The following is an 18,710-nucleotide window of genomic DNA, read 5'->3' as shown; positions in this document are numbered from 1 at the left end:
TGCTGGAAGGCTTTAGACCTCCATTTTATTGTGTGTAGAACAGAGGGTGGAAACCTCCCATGTGAGCTTTCAGTGAGATTTAAAAATGGGGTTATCCCCTTATCTTATGATGATACCTGTTTCTAAAACATGTATGTTATTGTCACTGCACTAAAACAGTGTAAATCCTTTGGAGTGACACTTTTCGAATGGAGAAAAATAATGCCCTAGTTATATCAAGAATGCTGACTTTCTAGTAGTTTTTAAAAACTATTTTCTGTTCAGGTTCAATGCCAGGATAGTAAACTAGCAAGAGGATGCAATGGCCAAGCGAGCTTAGCTCTTTTCCACCACTTCAGATACAGTCCAGCTCCAGATACTGCTAGGAGCAGATAACCTCTTCCTCCAGTGTTCCCTTTAGCTAGCACTTGCAGTGTTCAGACTCAGCTCAGATCTGTGGACTGAAAAATGAAGTGACTGTTCCCTTAGCTCAGAAATATTGGCATTAATTCCAGTAGCTCCGTGTCATACGTGTTTCATACGATCTCTTTGAAGTAATGGCAACTTCACAAGGGACAGTGGGATTAACATGTAAAAGTGTTTTGTGTTTTCGACAACATGGTCTAATGAACAAATATTGAGTGTCTGTCCTGCAGTAAATGTAACTCAAAACTTCTTATTTTTACTCATAGAGTGCATCTTCAAGAAAATTTATCACTATCTTTATTCAAAATGGAAAGCTTGCTACTTAGCTTGTTATGTACCTTTTAATGGCTAGTCTTTCACTTCTGGCTGTCTCCATCACCACTGCGGCCACACAAACTTTGATGCCTGCCTCCTTCACCCTTATCTTCTTGATGACGTGCAGGAGGCTGACAGACGGAGGAGCACGGCCCCACTCATGGCTGAGGACCAAGGAGGACATCTGGCTTGGTGGTGTTTCCCACTCACCTCTGTGAACACAATGCCTCTTCATTCTACAGTCTTGAGTTTGGCAGCCAGAGACAAGTTTCCTCAGTTAATTAAACCACTCCCCACTGACGCTTCCATTAGGCTTCATTAGACAATTCATTGACTTGCTCATCGCCACTCCTAACTTCTCATCACAACTTCTGTAGACTTCTAGAGTTCTTACGGCCTGCTTCTCTCCAAAAGTTTGTTCAGTAGTACCCCAACTAGAAATAAATATTGTCACATAAAGGCCCAAATCATAGCATACAGTGCACTTTTTTTCTTATATAGCTATCCTGGGTTCCTGTATCTTCACTTAACTTCATGTTATATTTTAAAATCACTTTCTCAGTTTTTCTGTCTTTCTGTCAACCAGCACCTCTTTTATAAAGCCCAGTATGGATTTCTTGGGAGCTATGCAGCTTTAAAGAACTTGTGTAGGATTTGGTATGCGTTTTCAATGAGTAAACAGTAACAGACTGGAGTCTTCTTCCCTAGGCTGCACTGTCAGAGCTCGTTTCTTTCTCTGAATTCACACTACAATAGAATCCAGAGACACTCTCTTGTTCTTAAGAAAATAGATCAGCAAATACGAATGTTTATTTGAAGTAATAGTTACATATTATGGGAATAACACTCTAAAACACTTGAAGGCATTACAGAATACCAGGCTTGTTGTCCAGAGAATGACAATGTCAGGGTTTGCTAGACTATGACTCTAAATGTGACAAAATCTGATGCTAGTCTCATCAGTAAAAAGATGTGTGTGTGTGTGTGTGTGTGTGTGTGTGTGTGTGTCTGTCTGTCTGTCTGTCTGACTGACTGACTGACTGACTGACTGATGGTCATCTATGTCTGTGTATGCTTGTGATGTGTTTATGGATGGTACATGTGTTGCTCGAGCATGTGAAAGCCAGGGACTGGTGTCAGCTGTCTTCTTTTCTCACATTTCACCTCTCCTTTTGCGATAGTCTTCCAATGAATCTAGAACTCACTGATTTGGGGACAGTAGATGGTCAAACAGCTCCAGGGGTCCTCCTGTTTCTGTGCCCATGGCTCTATGATTACAGGTTCATGTGGCCCCACTTAGCCTTTTTGGTGGGTTCTGGGGAGTCCAAAGCCAGGGCTTCAAGGTTTCAGCTCAAATCACTTTACCATTTGAGCTATCTCTAATCCCAGGCATCATTTTTAATGCCAGCATGACAGATACAGACTCCAAATAGGCCATGCAAATGCTCAACTCTAAAAGAATTGTAAATTTTGTCTTTTAGCATCACTGTCAGCTGGATTAGCTCTCCACTTCAATGGTCCCAGAGAAACTCCGATTCTTCCTGTGAAACATGCATTTCCATTAGAGAAAATGGCCCGATGAGAAGGATATTTTTATTTAACCATTTGCCTGTGACCAGTAGTAATAGTAACTAGTTCTCATGTTAATAGTTTGAAAAATCGAGCTAGAAGAAGAGAAACGACAGTCTGGAGTAACGTGTTGATAATGACAGAAAACAGCCCTGGATGGTATTAGGACACACAACCAATAAACTTAGCGGTTGAGCATTGCTTAGACCCTTTTGGCAGTCGGCAGGCAGCTACTTTCATAGAGGGAAGTGCTCGAGAGCATGCAGATCCTGTGAGATCTCAGTATAACCAGGGGAGCCTTGCAGAGTCCAGTCTCTGTTTCTGTAGCATTAAGGAGTCAAGAGTAATGGAACATAAGTGATGAACAGTAAATCCTTTCTTGGCCAAAACATGTGGGGACTGGGACAACTTTTATTAAGTCGTGAAAGATTTAGTTATTTTTAGTATAATCTAAGACAATAAGTGGATGATATTTAGAATAACTTCCTTCTAAAAATATCTACCCTCATAAGTTCTGAATTTAAAAAAAAAAGTCATACTTTCATGTCATTTAAACAGAGTGCAAAAGGAAGCAACCCTTTGCTCCTGGTGGGTAAGAAGTGCTATACATTAGGACTCCCCCACAGATGATCTAATGTAGTTACCGTTATCTTATAAGAAGAGAAATAGTGACTCAGAAAAGTACCCAGGTCCAAACCACTACTCCAGTTTAGCTGATGGCCGGTCTAGGAAGCTTATTATTCTAAAATGTAGCATTGCATATAGGCGTAATATGACAATCTCATTCATATGCACACTTTAACACTATGAATCATAAAAACTTGGGGTAAACCCCTTTTGGGGGACTTAGTCTTCTTCCCCTCAGCTACTGACTGACTCAACTGGTCAGACACAGTTGTTCCAAGCAGATAGACAATCTTTGTAAGGACTTTAAGGACCATCAGAGTGGGACACCCACAAAGCCCTTGGTGACCCTTTTTGTGATAATTCACTCAGTTTAATTGATTTGTGCCTTTGATTTAATACCTTGAGGTCTGTATGCCTGCAGTTAAAGACCAACTCCAGGTCAGGTCTCAGCAGCTGCCAGAGGCCTTTTGGTGTTCATTAAGTGTCCATTTTTGTTTGACATCTTGTTTAGCAGATACAATACAAAATTTGGACTTCCAGCACAGGTCCTTTTAAGGAAGGAAACAGAGAACAAAACCCTGAGAGGTAATTTTCCACCATCTCCATGGTGTTATAGATAAACACCTGGAGAGAAGTTACTTGGTCAACTCATCAAGTAAGATAGCCATCTGTCAGAGTCCTAGGGTTCTGGAAAGTTCTGCATGGAACCACACAGTCTCCAAGACTCTGCTTATGAAGTCTGCAGTGCTTCTGACTTTGTCACTTACTTTTCCCTCCTTTAATAACCTACAGAGTTTCTTGGTTGCCCATGCCAGTAAACGGTTAATCTCACAGAGCCCAAGGCCCTGGAAACTTCTGGGAGGGAGCCAGGTGAGCAAAGAGAGTAGATAAAGGCAGCACCTGCCTATGGGCTTGGAACAGCCTAGAGACACCAGAGAATGTAAACACATTCTGTAGATCTCATTGTCTGACTCGGTGCCAGCGTCTTTTGGGTTCTTGTCATGGAAAATATTTCATCTGAGGTCATTCAATGAACAAGGGAGACTTGAATACCCACCACAATGCCAACTCGGCCCCTGCTTTTGTCCAGATTAAATAAGCAAGGGACTAACATTTCAGTGGGTCTAGAAGATCAGCTTTTTAACAATGAAAGCTGGGAGGTAGGAGAAAGGAGACAGGAAGAAAATAAGCTGTGCTGTTCTGAGCTGCTCTGTCCTGCCCCCACCCCTCCTGTGGCCTCCCAGTGTTTGCTCACCAGTACTTACAAGCACACGCCCTGCGTTTAGAGTAAGAGTTAATATCTGTGCTTCCTCATAAATCTCCATTCAGTGCCTCAAGCTATGTTTTTAATTCTGTGGTACAGCTTTGAGATTTGAGATGAGTGGAAAGGAGGGGCGGCTGACGAGGTAATAATGGAAGCTGCTATTTCTCATTCTGGGGAGCAGATTTTGGCTCACACCTTAGCAGAGACTCTTGGGAGGCCTAGAGGACTCTTGGGAGAGCAATGGGAACAGAAGTCAGAAAGTTGGCTGTGTTGTCCTATGCAAAATAATGCATGGCTTCTCCCAAATTCAGGGAATGTACAAATTTTAACCCAGAGAAAGTACTGATAGAGCATATTTCCTAGTTCAGGAAGAGGGAGAGGAGGCCTTCCTCAAAAGACTCAATCCTGTCTTATAAAGCTTGTGATTAAAAGGATGCTTCTTTTCATTCAACTGGAACTACTTTGTGTACTTAAAGCATACTTCTTCCTACACATCATCCTCTGGCCCTGTGTGTGCAGTTCCTTGGTAATAAACTAACTCCTTCTGCATGCCCTTGCTTTGTTGCTGTAGAAGGTAAACTCAGTTTGCTGTGGTGATTGAAAATAGTAATTGCCTCGGCTTTCGACAGTGCCGATAACTGTATTTTAGAATTGTGAGTCACTGAGTAAAACAGATAATTAACATGGGTCTAAAAACAACTGAGGCCTTTTGAAAATTCTAGTTCTTAGTGTTGTGTGTGTGTGTGTGTGTGTGTGTGTGTGTGTGTGTGTGTGTGTATGTGTGGAGAGAGAGAGACAGAGAGAGAGAGACAGACAGAGAGAGAGACAGACAGAGAGAGAGAGAGAGAGAGAGAGAGAGAGAGAGAGAGAGGAGAGGGAGGGGAGGGGAAGGCATGGAAAACATCTTGGAAAATTCCTTCTAACTTATGAAGTCTAGTGTCCTAAAATTGACCATGACAAACTTTCTACCAAGCTCTCTCCTGGAGTGACTTCCTCTCTCATGAAGCTGTTGCTCTATTTTGGCCTCTTTCTGGGAGACATTGAGGTTTACCAGGAGCAAAGACCACATTGCCTTTCTTGCTTCACAACTATGGAAATGCAGGCCAAATGCAGCTAGAACTCAGAAATAACGAAGTCTCAAGGAGAATCTTTCACTTCTGCAAGGTTTCTATGTGTGTATTTGTGTTGGTCTAGAAAGATCAAATGGTAGCCAAGGAGGCTCAGAGATCATTTGATTTGCTTCTGGAACATGGGGGTCTGTAACCCTCATTGGCTATAACTGCATGAACAGGGTCTACGTGAGTGGTGACACTAAAGACAGGGCATATAGGATGGGACAGGTGACCACTTCTGAGCAGATTGAAGAGACTCACGTAACCCATTAGAAAAGCTAGTTCAGGAGCTGCATTCATTTCGTCTGAAGAAATTAGAATTGAAAGCCAGCTTAAGCTTTCCACTCAGAGTTCTGTTCAAAGAACTTAACTTTAGGGAATCATAGACACTAAGCCAGCAGTTCTCAACCTATGGGCTGTGACACCTTTGGAGGTTGAATGACCCTTTTATAGGGCTGCTGTATCAGATATCTTCCATATCAGATATTTACATTAAGATTCATAACAGTAAGCAAAAATATAAGTATAAAGTAGCAATGAAAATAATGTTATAGTTGGGGGTCACCACAACATGAAGAACTGTATCCAAGGGTCACAGCATTGGGAAGTATTCTGGGGACAGAGTCATGGGGACGAGAGGGACTGATGGCTTTGACAAGCATAAACCCTTCTGAGATTTACTGTGTACTGAAGCTTTCTTTCTCCTGTTTGTTACGATTTGCTAGCAGTTCTTGACTTGATGACCTGATTAAGTCTCTTCTTTGTTTCCTATAATTACATTTATGTCTCTTGAGTTAGTTCAAAACACATGACTGTCTAGATTAAATAAAATAAAAAATATAAAATATGTATCAAGCTTTGAATATGTGTTAATTGAATAACATCATACAGTGTGCAAACCTTTTTTCATGTATTTTTTTTTAAAGAAGAACTTATCATGTATGTATATATGTATGTGCATGTAAATATGTGTGTGGGGTAGGGAACGGGTGCTGGAGGAGGGCATCGGAGTTCTTGGATCTGCACTTCCAGCTGGTTAGGTGTTAAACCCTGATATATGTGTAATGATTGGAAATCTATATTACTCCTAGATACTGACATAACTAAATGTCACAAACCCTAAAAGACTAAAGAGTGGTAGTGGAGGTCATATAAATTTTATTGTATGTACAAACATATTCAGAAGGTTCAGAAGGAGAAATAAGTCAGATCCCAACTCACAAAAAGGTTCAGAAAGGGAAATATAACTTGTCTATTACCCTACTGTATTGAGAGTCACAATCCTGACTGACGGAAGACTATTGTCGTCTGGCTGTGCTTCATTCTCTATTTGATTACCTTGCAGTGTTCTTTTAGGAACATAAGGTACTGTTGTGTTAAATATTTCTGGTCATAAAGGTGTGTAGAGCCACCATAATTTCCCCAAAGGTATAAACAGAAGAGATGGAGACCACAGACATGTCTCCTTCTACTTAATATTTTTATTAATTAATTGGGAATCTTATGCAGTGCACCCCAATCATGGTACTTTCCCAATCCTCCCAGATCTGGGCTGTGGCAAGGCTCACTTTAAATGCTACCATTGGAGGGGGTATTTAATTTTATATTTTCTTCCCAGGGTCTTAAACAGATTCTAGTGTTCCAGGGAAGGTCGAAATGATCAGATATTTAAGTTATTATCCTTCTTGAATTTTATGATTGACTTTCATTTAAGGCTTTCTTAAATAAAAGACAACGTGGGCTCATTAGGGAAGCTATCTTGCTAGACTTTATTCATCCCTTTTGCACGAACAAAATTGTGCTTGGTGCCTAAATTGACATGTGAAGCAGTAAATATTTCTATTGTGCAAGTTGTTTTAATTGGCTCAAGCCAGAATGCTCCATAAACCAGCAAGCATGTGTTCATAAAGCTTGAGATTTATTGCCTGGGCAGAAAAAAATGAAGAAAAAAATTACAAGGGTTTGACCAGAGTCTATAGAGCATCTGAAAAGCTGGTTTGAAAGGGAAATTCAGAGGCTTGCTTCAGACTTTCATTTTTCCTTCCCTTCCTTCCTTCCTTCCTTCCTTCCTTCCTTCCTTCCTTCCTCTTTCCTTTCTTCCTTCCTTCCCTTATTTTTCTTCTTTTTTCCTTGTATACTTTTTGGGGCAAAGGATTAAGTACCACAAAACCCTTGAGTTTCAGTTTTCAAATATAATCATCAAATACCTGAGAACTGGGCAGTGAGCTGTGCCAGGTTCCCTCTTTCTTTCCTTTTGTAAGACACAGCTTAAAATCAGTCATTGGGAGGGTGGGGCTGTGTGAGCATGTGCAAGGGACTGTTTACAATCACCTCTGTATGGATAAACATTCAGAAAACACTCGATATTCCTGAAGGAATCCTTCCCTAATACAGGAAGTGACGGCTTTGTGAAGGCACCACAATTAAGCTCTGGTTTTTCAATCTCAAAATCCCAGGATTGAATTTCTAGAAGAAATGAGCCAAGTGGGATGCTTCATGGAGCTGGTTAGAATTACAGCCAACTTGGTTCTAAAGCTTGTTGAATGCAGAGCACCTGAGCGTGGCTTCATTAACCATCAGGCACCTCTCTGCATCCTGAACCCACTGAAACCGCAAACCCTAAATTCTGATGGGCACATCATGACTAAGATGCTACGCACTGGAAAGTTTTCTCAGTGTATCCACACTCTTCCTCTGCCATGACTAAAGGCCTCTTACTCCTGTTTGAATTTCACTTTTTTACATTTGGATTTGACGAATGACTAGGTTAGGTCAGACATTGGCTTTCTTTGACACCTTAGGAATTGGGACTTAGGTTAGAGATAGAAGCAGGCAGAATCTTTTGGTGTGCCCTTTTCTGCAACTTCATCTGGTAGACTTTGTGCAGGAAGCAGAAGACCAGGAGATGTAGGAGAGGGAGGAGTGGTTGACTTAGGAAAGTAAGGATTTTGAACTGTCCTCTTCTCTCTCAAAGGTCATAGAAGGTCATAGATGCCCTGCTATTCATTTGTCAGATCTTATGTTCTTTCTCTGTCAGTTCTTCCTTCTGCTTACTACTCTGATTAAATGATTGCTTCTGGGGTCTGTGGAGATGCCTCAGTGCTTAAGAGTACAGGCTAATCTTCCAGAGGACCTGGGTTCAATTCTCAGCACTCACATGGTAGCTCACGACTGTCTGTAACTCCAGCTTCAGAGGAACCAACACCCTTACACATATATACAGATAAAACACCAATGCACATAAAATGTAAAAATGTTTTTAAAAAGTAAGTGATGGCTTCTCCTCATGTCATATCCTCTCTCACTGAGAATCTCCCATCTTTATGTTCATGTCCCATCGTTTGACACTTCCTCCTTACTTCTTCCACTCATCAGAACATCAACACGAGGCCAGCATCTATATTTCCAGCTATTGGTCTCTGTCCTGAGTGAGGCTCACATTTCCATGTGGATTCTCAACAGTCTTTTGCATCTACCCGGCTTGAAAGCAAGTCCATCTTTTCACCTCTTACATTCATTACCAGTTTGGTTTGAGATAAACCACTTACCCCAAAAGAAATAGCCTCAGTGGAGGGTCACAGTTCACTAACACGTTCTTCGTGCTGATTCTATCTAAGAGACATTGTCAATCTAATAAAAATATCCTCCCTTTAGGAGACCAGGAGAAGGCCTAAGGATTTGCTGGGGGAGCACCGAGGGGTGGTCTGTATTGTCTCGTTGGAACCCGTGGTCCACTGAGGTCCCCTATGCCACCTTCACTGAGCATCCTATGAAGCACACCAGTGAGAAGTTCCTTGAGATCTGCAAGGTAGGTGGCGCCTTGTCACATGTCAGCTCTGTGGGTAAAGCTGTGTGTGTCTAGAACATATTATGGTTTAAAAACACTTCAGACACAACCTGAAGGTCAGATAAAAGTTCAATGCCTCTTTAGCCGTGAAGAGTATAGCTTTTTCATAGAAACCATTTATATATATTTATATACTATATTTATGTGACCATAATGTGCCCCTTCCCTCTTGTTATTTTCTTCTAATAGAATATTATAAAAACCATAATACTTATGTTTGGCTTGATTGTATTTATTGCAAGAGGGTGCAAGTGATTTTTTCTCTATACAGGCACATGGCAATTGGCATATTTGGGGGAGAAATATGGAATAGTGTGGAGTATGTTTTGTCATATTGGCTCTGTGGTCATATCATCCAAAGCCATTTCTTTCCATGAAGTCTTGGTGGTTTCATATCTAGAGTGAATGTGGTCGAGTCTACCCTTCCTGCTGATCTCACGGAACTGTTACCCACTCAAAGGAATAGCATACTTAAACGCTCCACAGAACTCAGAGCAACCGTGTTTCATGTCATGCCTTCAATTATCATCCTCTCAGATTCTGAGATCTTCATTGTTGGGGACAGTCCCTTGGACTATCCTCTTGTTTCTAGATGACTTAAGTTTAGGGACACTCTACAAAGAAAGTAAAACAGCAGCGTCTGAAGGTTTAGTGGAAAAATCAAGCTATTTTCACAAAACCAAATACACAGAGTATGGACATACAGAAGGAGATTGGTCATTTTTTCTGTCATTTTTTTTAAATGTTTATCTTGATGTCTGTTTTACTTTAAAATGTTGTAACTGGTTTAGTATAAATTCAAAACTTGGTTGTTGGTAAGTTCTGTTGCTGGCACGTTAGAATTCTTGTCTTGCATTAATGTTCACGTTTATGCAAGTCAGTTTGTGCAGTGTAAATAAATAAATTGGTAAGAACCTTAATGTACGAGCCTTTGAGGCACCATGTCTGTGATTAGAAGCTAGATGGGAATTTAATTCCCAGTAATGCAGAGAGAAATTGCCTTCGATCCTTTCTGTGCCCAGGGAAAGTTAGAGGTCCTCCTGGGACTCATGCAGGTGTCCTCGGAGGTTCAGGGTTTCAAAACTGACCCTGGCTCCGACTACTGCCCCTACTGAATTGTTCAGGGATCATGTTGCTGCACTTCATGTGATACCAGTTTCGCAATCCCACAGGCAAAGCATCAACATCAGCTCCCAGGTTGACTCTTTACCCCTTACAGCCAAGAAACCAAAACAAAGTGAGAACCAAGACCAGCACCATAAAGCTTCCACCCAGCTTGCTCTAAGATTGGACTTGCTGAAGACGTCAAGAGGCAGAGGGAAGGTTTTGTTCTAAAGTGTCCAGCTTCAGGGCACCAGATCGCCCTTTGTTCAGAAGTGCCTTCGAGAGGCACACGTTTCCATCATATCGTTTGTCCTTTACAATTAACATCTTCCCAAAACCCCTGGTTTTCATTATTAGCAATGGAAGAGACATTTACTAAGATGCCTGTTAATCCAGACTAAAAAGCATATTCATGAGTTTTCTAAAGGGAATATCCTTTTATTTTAAAGAAAAATTTTAATCATTAAAATGATATATATTTTGTATTAATGGCTGGATTTTCTTAATATAAATACTAAGTAATTTAGTTATTAAATGCATCACTTCCTGGGACACGCCTTCTCTTATTCCTTGGACTTGATGCAGTAGGTACTTAATTCTGAACGTCCTTTGCTGGAAGAAGTTTACAATGAGTGATTAAGGAGAAGGTTCTATGAGTGACAGAGAAGTGCAATGCCCTCATAATACTTTGTTTTAGTCGGCTATGTACAGATGAAATCAAATAATTTTTCAAAAGACATGAAAGGTCAAATTTTGAAAGGAGTTTGAAACATTGTCTAAGCATTTGTGAATGTAATTGGGGGACCAGAGCCTAGTGTACTAGTGCTCCGTGTGTGTGTGTGTGTGTGTGTGTGTGTGTGTGTGTGTGTGTGTGTGTGTGTACATGCATTTTTGTGTATATGGCTAATCAATATTAGTTGTTTGGTTGGTTTTTAGTCAATCATATTACTATATGGCTCTGTGAAATGTGTTGATTTTAAGGTTCCCTTTTCTTTGTGTGAGTGTGTAGAACATAGACAGGATTCCTTACAGAGCAGAGTAGGTGGTTTCTTCAAGGGATGAGAGCAGAAATGACCAAGGGGGACATCTCATAGGGTAAAGTCTGGAGGAACAAGTTTAGGTCACGGTCAGGGAGATCATTGCTAGATCATTACTTTTTCAACTATTCATCTATGTCCAAGGTCTGTTTTTTTATTCTTGGCATCAGCCTGGAACTTTCATTTGCTAAAGCCAGTCCTTACTCAGAGATCCTTCCAAATGCAGTCCTTTGGGAAAGCAAACAATCTCCATATGGGATGTGAGGTGATACAGCTTTGGTCTAGGTCCCCGAGTGTCAGCTTCATTTTGTTGTTGCATTATATGTCATAACTATATGTAATCATGGCTTTATCCAGGATTGAGTTGGAGTAAGACTTTGCTAAGCTAATGTAGAAGAGGAGATTGGAAGAGGGCTTCTTGAGTCTTGAGTAGTGCTTATGTGAATATTACCTGTAACATGAGATTTTTTAAAGGATTATGTTTTTTTCAATTTCTCTTATTGATAAAATAGGAGGAAGAGAAAAATGAGAGAAATGCTAAGTCAAACTCATGGAGCAATTCACCTTAATTTCACAAACACTGTGTCACACCCAAGGAAGAGAAACTGTGAAGTTGAGTTACACGTCACCAAAGTGTTCAAAGAACTTACAAGCTAATGAAATAACCTATTATTAAAGATATATTCAAACTGATCCTTTTACAGAGTACTTTACTTAGAATCCCTTTGTTCCCTGAACCCTTTCTGGCATTTGCTGAATACAGGTAGAATTGTTGCTAAGGACACAAACATTAATGAGATAATATTAGAACTATATGAACGTAAGCATTTAACAGAAGAGGCAGGTAAATAGGCAGAGATTTAAATGTGGAAACCAAAGAATTGAAACAGAAGTTTGATTCCAGTAAAAAAGACTGGTGGTTGATAAAGGTGTATGTAGCATCCACAGAGAAAGAATAATTCAGCTGGTGTGTAATCTTACAGATTCCCCTGATATGAATATATAACAACTGAGATAATAGAAATAAGATCCCTGTGAGTTAGGAGTTCAAATTACTCGTCAGGGAGTGAATAAGAAGCACGTGACTGACATGATATAGAAAATGGTAGAGAAGTTAGGATGAGGCACTAACTGGTTGTTAGATGGTGGCTACCTCTTAATGGAGATAATCTGAGTGGGAGCGTTAGCTTAGCTTATGCGCTGTTATGCTCGAGGAATCAGTAGAGTAGTCAGACAGGTAGAACTTTAGGTCTGAACTGCTATAGAGATGTTGAACTGGAGAGAGATAATTGAGCTCAGGTGACTTCACATCAGGGCTGAGTTACTGGGTATTTGCTTAGGAAGGTATTTGACAAGGAAGTAGTAATACATATAGATGTTCAAGTTCATACATATCTCTAAACATTACCACCGAATCTTGTTTCTCAAGTGTGATGTAACTTCCTGTTCCCATCACAGCAAATGTAGGTCACTTCCACATGACATTTGGCTCAAAAGGTTTCTTTCCAGAAGATCTTCTTACCAGCTCACCTTAAAATCTTCAGAAATCTGCACATGTGCCATGGTCGGTACTGCTTATAATACACAACTGTGAGAATGTAAGGTACTGGATTACTGTGCATTTAAGATCCTTGCATAGTACACAGAAAGAATCTCACATTGTTATATCAGTTTACACTATATTTACTGCTTATAGTGTATATTGATAGGTAAATCAACTAACAAAAACTATAAAATAGGTGTCAACATCTTCATTTTAAAAATCAAGGCACTCAAGCACAAGGATTAAAGGAGCAAACTAAGGCCATGTATTAAGGAAGATCCATCTATAGCTACCTAATCGTTACCAATATTCACGAAACTTGGTATAAACCTACAGTAGTTCCTTATATATACATGAAATGCTGTGTGTGTGTGTGTGTGAGAGAGAGAGAGAGAGAGAGAGAGAGAGAGAGAGACAGAGAGAGAGAGAGAGAGAGAGAGAGAGAGAGAGAGAGAGAGAGAGAGAGAGAGAGAGAGAGAGAGGCAGATGGGGGAGGAAGGAAGGGAGGGAGGGATAGAGAGGTGATGAAGGTGTGTAGCCAAGCAGGAAACTGAAATCAAGGGAGAATCTGTATGCACTGCCATGCCAAGGGAGACGTGTATATATTTCTATCTTGCCCTCAGGCTCAACCTGTTTGACCCATTTTGTATTTAGAAGACATTGCCTTGCCTTTTTCCTTTAACCCTTGCTTTGCTGAATTTCCCAACTTTGTGGCATCAACCACTGGAGAAGCACTAGTGGCCCAGACTGAAGTTCATGGACACCTTGAATGATTACAGACCAACTACAGAAATTCACAGCAATCCATTCAATAGTCACCTTCACTCTATCTATTCAAAAAAAATTATTGGTTATTTTATTTATTACACTTCAAATGTTGTCCCCCTTCCTGTTTTCCTCTCTGCAATACCTTTTCTCTTTCCTGGACTGTTTACCCATTCTTTCCAGGGAAAAATTGAAACAGAGTTCATAGTTTTTTAACCACATTTAACTTTAGCCACTTGTTTTCCTTTCACATGAATTCAGCAAATTCTTATTGGCTATCTTCCTGATTTGGAGCTCAACAAAATGACAGCATGTTAGGAACCTGGAATCCTAAGGAATATTCAAGAGAGTTCACCCTGGAGTCACTTGTGGTGTGTGTGTGTGGGGTGGCTTTCAGAAAAGTTTATTCACAAATTTGTATGTAGTGTTCATAAAACTGTTAATTGAGGAAATTACAAGGTATTATGAGATCTCAGAAAGGGGGACTGCTATGTCTGAAAAGTGGCAAAAATCATATCATTTTGTGCAAAACTTGAGGTGATTTAAGAGTGTGTAGTCTTCAGAGCAGAGAGTTGAGGTGGTCAGGATGAGAACGTTGGTCAGATTGTGTGGAAACTTGTGTCGAAAAAAACGTGCGCCATCTTCTTAGTTTTATCTATATGCTGAGTTATCCACAGTTACAGGGTTCGTGCAAAGCAATGGATAATTCCAGGTAAAATGTTCACACACACACCATGCATTTTGACCAGCACTGCAACTTGACAAGTACTTTTACATCTTCAGTATTGGACAATTTGCTCCTCATCCCAGGGTACCTCTTTCTCTACAGAGAGAGGTTGAAAACCTGTGGCCTGAAGGCTTGGAAAACTCTCTGAGCTCAGGAATGTGGGCCTGCAGGCATGAAACCTGGTCCCTTTGCCCAGTATAAACAGGAAGTAAGTGATGGTCGTAATAAAGAAAACTGAGATTCTAGGCGGGAGCTGCTGGCAGACAACACCTGAAGCTACCAGGGGCCCAGGCACTCAGCTGGTAAATAATTGCTGTAAAGTCAAGCATATGCACCTCCTCCTCCTCCATGAACACTGGTGTGCTTCACCTCAACCCTCACACAGCCCCTGTGTAACTGGAGTTGTTAAAACTTGACCCTTTGTTTTTGAGACAGAAATAAAAGCGGGAGACAGAGGTGGGTGTATAAAAGCTTTTAGACAAAAGTATGTGGCTGGTGGCATTCATATCAGATGACACAGCGTTCCTGTCACAGAGATTGAGCTCAGGTGCTTGAAATGCTCAAGAGCCAGCTTGGGGACGTGGCCTTTTGTCTGCCACTCCTTTAAGGAGCAGCTTGTCTCTGTAAGCATGCCTACCTCCTTTGAGAGTGTTTCAGACATGGCTGGGAATGAAGTGTAGCTAATGAAATGCAATGTGTTGAATATGAAATAGTGTCAATATTTTCTTTCCAACGCTTAGATTCTGAGACCACAGGGGATCCATAATAAACGAGGCTTAATGTGAGAGCCGAGGAAGTGTTCAGTAATCTAGTTTGACAAACACTGATCTCTAAGAAGGCACTACAATCAGACAGGTGGTCTTGGCAAATAGAAATGTTGAGATGAATTGTTGTACCTTTTAGGAGACTGTATATTTTGGATGGTGATGGTGATGCTGATGATGGCAATAGGAGAGATAATATGCATTGTTTATGAGAAACAACTTTGTAATTGTTTTTGCAGTGATTCTGAATCCCAGCCTTATCCCATTACACTACCCTGCCCCTACTATGTACACATAAGTTCTCTCTCTCTCTCTCTCTCTCTCTCTCTCTCTCTCTCTCTCTTTCTCTCTCTCTGTGTGTGTGTGTGTGTGTGTTCAGAGGTAAGTGCTCCACAGGATGGGAATGCAAGTTCGAATGAGTAGAGACTTCTTGTGTTTTAGTAGTGCTCCAGGTGTCTGAGAGACAGAAATGCAACCGAAGAAAAGTACTGTGATAATTATTATTAATCATTTACTTTTAGTTTATAATTATTAGTTATTTACCTAAATCTCTGCATATCCCAGTGCTATTGGATACCAGAAGAAGGTGTCAGAGTCTATGCAACCGGAGTTTCAGATGGTTGTGAGCTGCCATGTGGCTCTGAACCCCGGTACTCCACAAGAGCAGCAAATGCTTCAAGGTGCTGAACCATTTCTTCAGTCCCAGAAGAAAAACATTTTTTTTAAATTGGGTATGCAGGGAGGCATTATGGAAGGGGGAGGAATGTGGTTTTCAATCATGGAAGGAAAATGGAAAGTACAAAATGTTGTGGTTGAATTATGGACTGTGCAAGTTAGATAGCAGTTCAATGCTTTTTATTAATAATTTTCCTTTTAAAGGAAAACGTGCCTCTAAACTAAGCATAATGAAAAGAATAAAAATATGACCTTGGTTTGAATGAAGAGATTGGAGCAAGCTACCTGCTTGGTTTGCTTTTTTTCTTTCTTTCCTTTTTCTCTTTACAACTCTTGTCTCCAGTGCAAAATTACCTATTACAATAACATTCTGGATAATAGTGTTGTTTTTGATTTTCAAAACAATTATTTGTAATTGTATTATAATTACTTACTCTTATAGCCATAATAAGTGTAGTTCTCATCTCTCATCAAAAAAAAATGCTTCTTTTTGTATCAGATGGGGACTTTTACATAGATTCGCAACTGATCAAAATGAAGGGAGTAAGTGTCTCTTGGATGCCCAACCCCAGTGGAATGTACAACACAGCCATTCATGGAGCATTGAAGAAAAGGGAAGAGAAATAGAAAGACTATAAAGCCTGCAGATGAGGATGCCTGCTTTTAGACAGTGTCTTTTTTGATGTGATGGGAAATATGAATGCCTGGATTTTGACATAATGACCTCAGCCTTCATAGTTAGGTTGAAATTCCAAAGATCCCGTCCTTACTGGTTCTAGTAGTCAGTGGTAGCAGACAGAGGGGAGAATTGGTTTTCTCCAGGGACAAACTCCCATATAAGTTGTCCAATGACAGACCATAAGCTCTGAATACATATGTACACTCAATAAGGTTGCTAAAATATTCATGCTTTTAGTTCTCCAAACTAAGAAAATCAATAACAAAAGTTCCACACTGTTGCTCAAGCATTGTGCTTAAGGAATATGCTTTGAAATTCTGAGACTCAATGTCTTCTCTGTCTTTGTAGTAATGAGAGGCATGAGTAATTCCTTGTGGCAAGGAAGGAGGCTGAGAAGGAAAACACAGTGCCCATCTCTAGGCTTTCGATAACTTGCAGAACCTCATTTCCCCCCACGGGAATCTTGCTGCTCTCTCAAAATTGTCTAAGGGTCTCCTTTTGACACCATTCTTCATATCTTCTAACTGTGTCACGATCTTTCCTCTTTTGTGTTCATAGGCATTTTCTGTCTCTTTTCCTGCTTGCTATAATGACCTTTGCATTACTCTAGTTGGTGAATTTTGTAGACTACTTCATAGTTAATTGACTTTGAGGGTGGCAGTTGTTCATATTTGGCCTTTCACATTCAGCAGTGCCCAACAAGTGTCTAGTTCATAAAGGCTACTGGCAAATATTAAGTTGACTCCTTAATGTTGTACAAGTTATGAATAATGAAAAATAAATAAGGCAAATAATACTATGTGCATGCTTTGTGGGCTGAGTATTATATTAAATGCCAAGCAAGAGCAATGCCAACTTTTCTGAGAAGCCATTCATGGTTAAAAAGCAAGACTTGCTGACCCCAGTTGGGCCATCACACAACTGAAGACTGACTAGGGAGGGGATGTTCCTGAGCTGCCCGGGAGTTGCTAACTTGATGTTTTACCTTTTGTTTTTCAGTTGTCTGGGTTCACATCTAAGCTTGTTCCAGCTATCCAGAATGCCCACAAGAATGCTGGAACTGGAAGTAGAAAGGAACTGATGGTTTTAACCCAACCCATCCTGATTGAGACCTACACAGGGCTCATGTCATTCATTGGAAACCGCAACAAACTTGGCTATTCCCTTGCTCGTGGGAGTGTTGGCTTTTGAGAGTCTTTGTTATAAAGTACATTATCTATGTATAACCAATTTGCTTAAATTCACTACATATTTGGACTATAGTAGTTATTTTTGGATAATATTTAAAGGACTGACTTATTAGTGCTTTAGGAAATCTAAAAGCTTGATTAGACTGATAGACTATTTAGGTGTCACATGAGAGAAATTGAACTTCCACCTGTGATACAATTTACATTTAAATTTGCTGAAATTGAAACTGTTCCTCACATCCACAGAGACTTTCCTCATCTTCATTTCCATCCCACAGACCCTGTTTTATTCTCCTTAGGCTTCCACTGGCTCTGCTATTTTATCTACTGTTTATGAGGGCACTCCAACCCTCAGTTCCTTTTCTGATATGTATCCCAATATTCAGGCTCTTCTTATATTTGCCAGTTGTCCCTACATCAGTGTTTCCAACACCCCCGTGCACTCAGCATTTTCCAAATCCAGATTTCTCTATGGTATATTTTATCATCCATCCTTAAAACCTGCCAGTTTCGGTTGGTTTGAACTGTATGCCAAATGCATCCTGTTATACTAATACATGGATATGTGACGTCATGTTACTGTATCCAAGGTTAAAATACATTTTCCTAAGGGTAGAGGTATAACTCATTAGCATAGAGCTTGCCCAACTTGCTCAAGTTCTTGAATTTGATCCTTAGCACTGAAGAGAAAGAAGAAAAAATATTACCCTACCTTCCTGAATTCCCTCCTTCACTTATAGTGATCAATTCTTCCATTGTTTCTACGGTCTCTTAATTAGGATCCCCACGCCAAAACTTTTTCAATTAGTTATGTACCTTACTGTCAGTTTCTAAAGCACAATTTGATCATAACACTCCACGGTCGGTCAATACTGTCCAATGGCTCCATAACACTCCACAGTCGGTCAATACTGGCCAATGGCTCCTTCTCTTTTACAGCTTGGTTTTTCAAGTATTTTTCCAGCACATGATTTCATCTAATGAAATCTTTTGTGGAATATCAATCTGGGGAACAGAAAAAGCAAGAGCACCATGTCTGCTGTGGTGATGGGCTGGCTCCCTCTCTTGTTGAGTTTGTGATTTCAGA

The 18,710-nt window shown here is 40.3% G+C and overlaps 1 protein-coding gene across 1 annotated transcript in view; it reads left to right on the top strand.

Annotated features, from left to right (window-relative positions):
• Positions 1-17,679, top strand: part of Tprg1 (tumor protein p63 regulated 1) — a 127,438-nt gene extending 109,759 nt beyond the window's left edge. The window contains exons 5-6 of the mRNA NM_001108320.1: positions 8,947-9,100; positions 17,433-17,679. Of these exons, the coding sequence (NP_001101790.1) occupies positions 8,947-9,100; positions 17,433-17,624 (346 nt within the window). The 3' untranslated portion in view covers positions 17,625-17,679. The remainder of the gene's footprint in view (positions 1-8,946; positions 9,101-17,432) is intronic.
• Positions 17,680-18,710: the final 1,031 nt, after the last annotated feature.

Source organism: Rattus norvegicus, chromosome 11 (assembly GCF_036323735.1).
Source record: "Rattus norvegicus strain BN/NHsdMcwi chromosome 11, GRCr8, whole genome shotgun sequence".
Lineage (NCBI taxonomy): Eukaryota > Metazoa > Chordata > Mammalia > Rodentia > Muridae > Rattus > Rattus norvegicus.
Note: the sequence above shows the minus strand (reverse complement) of the source record. Positions and strands in the feature narration are given on the sequence as shown.